General features: G+C 32.9%; 1 protein-coding gene across 1 annotated transcript; it reads right to left on the bottom strand.

Moving 5' to 3' along the window:
- Positions 1–685: 685 nt before the first annotated feature.
- On the bottom strand, positions 686–4,776 carry LOC105779621 (translocon-associated protein subunit alpha). Its single transcript, XM_012603454.2, has 8 exons — positions 4,562–4,776; positions 3,741–3,902; positions 3,601–3,651; positions 3,328–3,416; positions 2,114–2,191; positions 1,808–2,011; positions 1,408–1,479; positions 686–1,183 (listed from the first exon to the last, which is right to left on the bottom strand). Exons 1-8 carry the CDS (start codon positions 4,626–4,628, stop codon positions 1,136–1,138), a joined length of 771 nt encoding a protein of 256 aa, XP_012458908.1. The 5' UTR covers positions 4,629–4,776; the 3' UTR covers positions 686–1,135.
- Between the last annotated feature and the right edge of the window lie 1,014 nt (positions 4,777–5,790).

The following is a 5,790-nucleotide window of genomic DNA, read 5'->3' as shown; positions in this document are numbered from 1 at the left end:
TATTAAAGGGTTAAGATGTAATTTTACCATAATTTTTATAAAAAAAAATTTGAAGGGATTAAATGGCAAAGACCTCTTCGTCCTGCTGGAACTTAAATTCAGATTAATCTAAAAGAGAATCTAGGCCAGACATTTGTATAAGATGATATTCGAATCTAAACCACCGACTTCAACCTGACCAACTATGACACATTATTCGTATGTCTATAAATTGGAATGGTAATAAAGTTGTGATTGGACCTATCTTTGGGGTTGCTTTTTTTGCCTACATGAGGGAATCCTTAATAGAGAAGGCTTCGGGTATAAGGTGGGGATTGTTTTGGTACTTTTGCTTCGTAGGGTTCACGGTGGATTTCAGAACATTGAATGATTTTTCTAAAATAAAATAATTACTTTTTGCTGTTTCGGTATAAGTATATTTCTTTTTTGAGTTGATTTAGAATTAGATGAAATTGATTTTGAATTTAAATCTATTTCTAATTTAAATTTAAAAAGGTTCAAACTGTTTCGAATTCAATTTAAGACTGGCTTTTTCGGATCAATTCAAATCCATTTGAGTTTGAAATGAATTTAATTTTGAATCAAATTAAGTTCAAGTTCAATAGGTTCTAATTTGTTGATTTTTTTTAATCACAAAATTGATTGTGAAATTTAGGTTCAAATTCCAAATTGATCACTAAAAATGTAAGTTAAAAAATCAACATGTTTAAACCTGAAATCGATTACAAAAGGAACATAACAAGGGAATTTAATGTATACTTCCCAATAGCAGTGAAAACGTGACAGCGGCTGTGACCAAGATTTCTAACACACCACCACCACACTGATAATACTTAAGTTTAACCCAGAAACCAAAAATCTGAAATCCGATGAACAAAGAAACCGAGAAAAAAAAAAAAGAAGTAAAATTAGTCCTGCCTCGTATCACAGTTAGTTTCGCTTCTACAAGCCTCGATTTAAGCATCCTCAAGAAAAGATGTAGTGAAAACCGAAATAGTTCAAATGCTACAACAGCAAAGGTATATATGTCTATTTTCCTGGCCTAATTCTCAGAACTACCTGCGCCCACTTACAATTTTTCCAAATGCCTTGGCAAGAGTTACAATAGCCCGAATTTAGCGATCACTTTTCTCATCTACTTCTTCTTCTTTGATTTGGAAGCCGACTGAGTGTAAGCAGTTCCCTGAAAATTATGACGACCAAAACCAGAAATTGTCAGTAACACTCCTATATAGATCATTATTTGATGAAGTCCCATGGTGAACTCATGAATAACCTCAATCATATCCATTGAATAAACAGATAACGAGCTCTTGGGGACAAGAGTAGTGAAAAGAAAATCTAGCTAAAATAGAAAGAATGGGAAGTGATGATGATGATGATGTGATGCATAAGCCAAGACATAACCTGAAGCCATTCATCCAGTGAAGCATCGGGAGCCCTGGTCCCAACTTCCACCTTTGGAGCCCTCTTAGTTTTCTAGCAAAATAAATAAGTCAAAAACACATTAGCTTTATTCCACAAAAAGAAGCATAAAACACATAAAGTAACACTGCAAATTGAAGCTTTCTTCAATTTAAGAACAAAATATCACGGATATTTAACATTTTCACAGCAAAACAGCTTGCTGAAAACTTGAAATAGGTCATGAATGCTAGAAACCTAGAACAATGTTGATTTCCCTACATGTATGCATGGATGTGCTCTTTTAATTTCTATCAGCAAAAGCCTTGTTACATCGATCTTATAATAACTGGATACTGCAGTGAATTAATATAACAATAGCAAGGTAGCACAACTACAATACCTTGGTGATACGCTGAAATTGACCGTGAAGCCACAAACCAAGGAGAACAAGAAGTGCAATCCCAAGGGTAACAAGGAAAACGGACTCAACACTGAGGAAACCACCAGCCTCAACAACTTCAATGGTACCATTATAGAATGTACTTTGGTATGGTTGCTGATCAATATCATAGATAATCGAACCCACAAGATCAAAAGTTCCAGGCTGCAGCAAAATTCTGGATGTGTAAGCTCTACCGCAACTGTACTTCTCACAGAGAATTTATATACGGTACCAAGGCATAAATCTCACGGAGTAATCATTTACCTGTAAGTACTTGCTAACAGCAAATACGTAAGGGAAAGTAGCTTGAACTGAAGGGGGTACAGTTGCATTGTTGAAAGCCTACATTAACACAGACATATTCAGTTCCAGAATCTACAAGGAAACATCACAAGGCAGCTTTCATGCAACAACATAAGCTGTAAAACTCCAAAATTACAAGGAGCATGACAAACTTTGTACCAACACAGAGCCTTGAGATCTTTTTCAAATAAAGCAGCAAAGATTTGATAATGAAGTAGGCAAAAAAAAACAGCGCAGCATTATTATTGCAAAACAACCAGTTAGAGCATGAATGCCTTACATGCTCAATTTCATATTTGAAAATCATTGTAAGGTCTACAATTAAAAGTTAAAGATACAGCAAAATCTACACTAGTACCAAATCCTCTGCTAAAGTTTCTTAAACGAGATATATAACTTCTCAGTGCAAGTTCAACATCCCTCCACCATATTAACAAGCACTGGTTAAAATAATTGACTCTACTATAAGACTATAACTGTTATAGCCTATTAGTGTAGGGAAGCAGTTACAAATGAAACACAAACTAGTGTCGCAATGCATAAAACTCATATTATTGACCATATGTTTGACAATGGATATTTAAAACATCCAATAAGATATCATATCAACATGAGAACATGCATGTTTCAATGCTCATGGGGTTAAGCTGGCTTGTCAAGCTTCAAGTAATGAAGGCTGAAATAGAGAATAACTCTTTAGTTATTATTAGGTATCCTATAGGCAATGATCTAGTAGTATGAAGATTGGGGCACCTAATAACTGAAATTAAAACCCTTTCTGTGATAGCTTTGCTAGGTTAGGAAGAGATAATGTTTCTACTTGGTGGCAAACAACCACTGAATTGTACTGGTCGCTGGCTTTGTACTGATGACGGTATTATTAATAAATGACCATACAACCGCACTCTTTTTCCACTCTTCATTTAGAATAGTGGTTTTTTAGTGGGGCACATTTTTCATTAAAAAATCAATGAATGCTAAATTGTATTTTATAAAACAAACTCACTGAATGATTAATTTTATTTATAAAAACTAAAGGGCTAGATACTAAATTATGCAAAGCTCTTCAGTTAGGAAATAATAGAAATTAATCAAAATGAAAACTGAACTAACTAATGAATCAGGAGTATTTGAAAATGTTAAACCAGAACAATATCAAGAAACTCTATGATTACCACTGCTGTAAGATTTTGAACAAGCATACGGTGATCAAAAGGGAGATGAACACTGGCTTTGATAGCAATGACATTCACGGGTGACTCCCCTGCAATTTAAAGAAGTAAGCTATGCATAAGAGTGAAGGAAACCTCAAATGGCTAACAGAAAAGACTAAGCATTTAAGCACAGTCAACTACGGAAAGATAAACTGTGTGTTGCTATCTCAACACAGTAAAAACAAACTTCATTGTAAAATATATATCAGTAAGGTAGTGAAGGCAAATTATTACCAATATTTTCCATCCCAACAAGGAGCTCAGTCTGTTCTCCAGCCAGAACCACTGTCCAAGATTAGCCAAAAAGACAATACACATCACTCTCAAAATCATAAAACATTGAAATCAGAGATGCGGCACCAAAAAGTTCTTACATTTGGCGCTATTTTTGGGGAAAACGCAAACAGTTTTAACTTCAGGAGCTGAACTGTAATTAGGATCACCAAAATCCTGAACATCCTCCCCAACAATACCGAGATCACCTCCTTCAACAGCTTCTGCAACATCTGCCTCTGCTTCTGATTGACACCTAGCAACTATCACAGAAAAGAAAACTCATGTGAAGCCATAATTTTAAAACAAAATGAAAATTTATTTATTTATTTAGTAATTTACCAAAAATAAATAAAAAGTAAACAAAAATTAATACAACAAACAGATCCGACATCCGGAAATAACTGCTTCAATAATGTTATTGAAAAGGACACCAAACTCCAAAGTACTTGCCAAGGCCCTAGTACTCTTTCCTTTCATTTTCCAAGAGCAAACCTAAACTGTATTTCTAAAACAGCCACTAAAATGCCAGTAAGAACAGATATCAAGAAGATACCTAAGCTTCTTTCAAAAAAATTCAATCGAACTTTCATAATCACAGCCATGCAACGCAACAATGAATTTAAAAATAAAGAAATCACTTCAAAATCTCACTACCAAATCATAAATCTAGAAAAAAAAAAAAAAAAACAAACCAATCTCACATGGATGTTAAAAAAAAGCGAAACTAAAGGAAAACAAATCGAATTGCTTCTCATTTAACCAGATCAAAGCAATCGCAGTAAGCAACTAAGCATGAAATCCAAAAAGCAACATAGAAACTCCACAAAATGAAACGAATCGGTAAGCATAAATACCTAATTACAGATCTTAAATATAACAAAGCAAGTAAAAACAGATCAAGAAAAAAAATTTTACAAACCTTGAAGGAAAGGAGATGCGAGGAAGAGGAGAGCAAAGAAGAAAACGCTGAAAATTTTCATCGCCATTTCAGAGAGTTTTTTTTTTTTTTTTCCGTCAAATGAGAAATAAGAAAAATAAATTAATCGGTGTTAGAAATGACAAATAGATGGAGGAGGGACGGCGGGTTTTAATCCAACGGCTATAAATGACAGAGAGCTCGGCCGAACGAACATTCTCCGTTGGATCTTTGGTCAATTGTGTGCTTCTAAATAATATACAACTACTTCTCCACTACCCTTTTGTTCATTTGCGCTTGCAGAAAAATCAAATATAGCACGGCGCCGTTTTGGTCCTGACTTATATTTTCTTTTATAATTTATTTTATTTTTATTATCGATAAAATTGAAATTTAAATATCTTGATATTTGAGGTTGAAATCTCATAATTTATGAATTTATTTTACGTTTCAATTATTTTTATAAATTTTAAATAAAATATAAAATGAATTTTTAAATTATTGGATTAGTCGATTAAAGGATAAGTTGATTTGTATTGAGCGTGTATAGTTTATGATTGAATAATTTCATTGAAATGGGCATATGTGTATAATATAATGACATTAAAGGTATGTAAGGCTAAAATATAATGTTACTAATGTTGCATTTGTGATTAGACATTAAGTTGTATACATATTGGTTTCATTATGTACATATGCGAAGTTATGAAATGCAAAGTTTGATATTTAGATAATGAAATTATGTACGTACATATTCCTGTATATGAAAAGTGAGGATATATGCTTGAATATGATTTAATTATGAAAATGTCGTTAATACGATGGATTTAGGAAATCGAATATTGAAAATATTATATACTTGAACATGACTCGATATATACAAGTTTGGTTCGAATTTGTTAATTATAGAATATGTTCGATTGAGCTTTGATGTATGTTTAAATTGAATTAATTTGAATTTGTAATGTGTTTATTTCTAATACATGCTTAGTAAGGTATGATTGATTTGAATTGTAATTATCATATATATATATTTGAATTTAAAATACTTGAATTAACGACATTCAAGTTTGATAATGTTATAAATGTATCGTTATTCTTTGGTGTATGAAAGGTGATAAATGACTGTGCTAAACTGTGTCTTGTTCGGTTAATGCCTCGAAACCCTAATCTGGCAACAGATACGGGTTAAGGGTGTTACAATAGTGCCGATTTTAGGGGATATTTTGATG

Source organism: Gossypium raimondii, chromosome 4 (genome assembly GCF_025698545.1).
Source record: "Gossypium raimondii isolate GPD5lz chromosome 4, ASM2569854v1, whole genome shotgun sequence".
NCBI lineage: Eukaryota > Viridiplantae > Streptophyta > Magnoliopsida > Malvales > Malvaceae > Gossypium > Gossypium raimondii.
The sequence above is the reverse complement of the archived record's forward strand: the minus strand, read 5'-3'. Positions and strand labels throughout refer to the sequence as shown.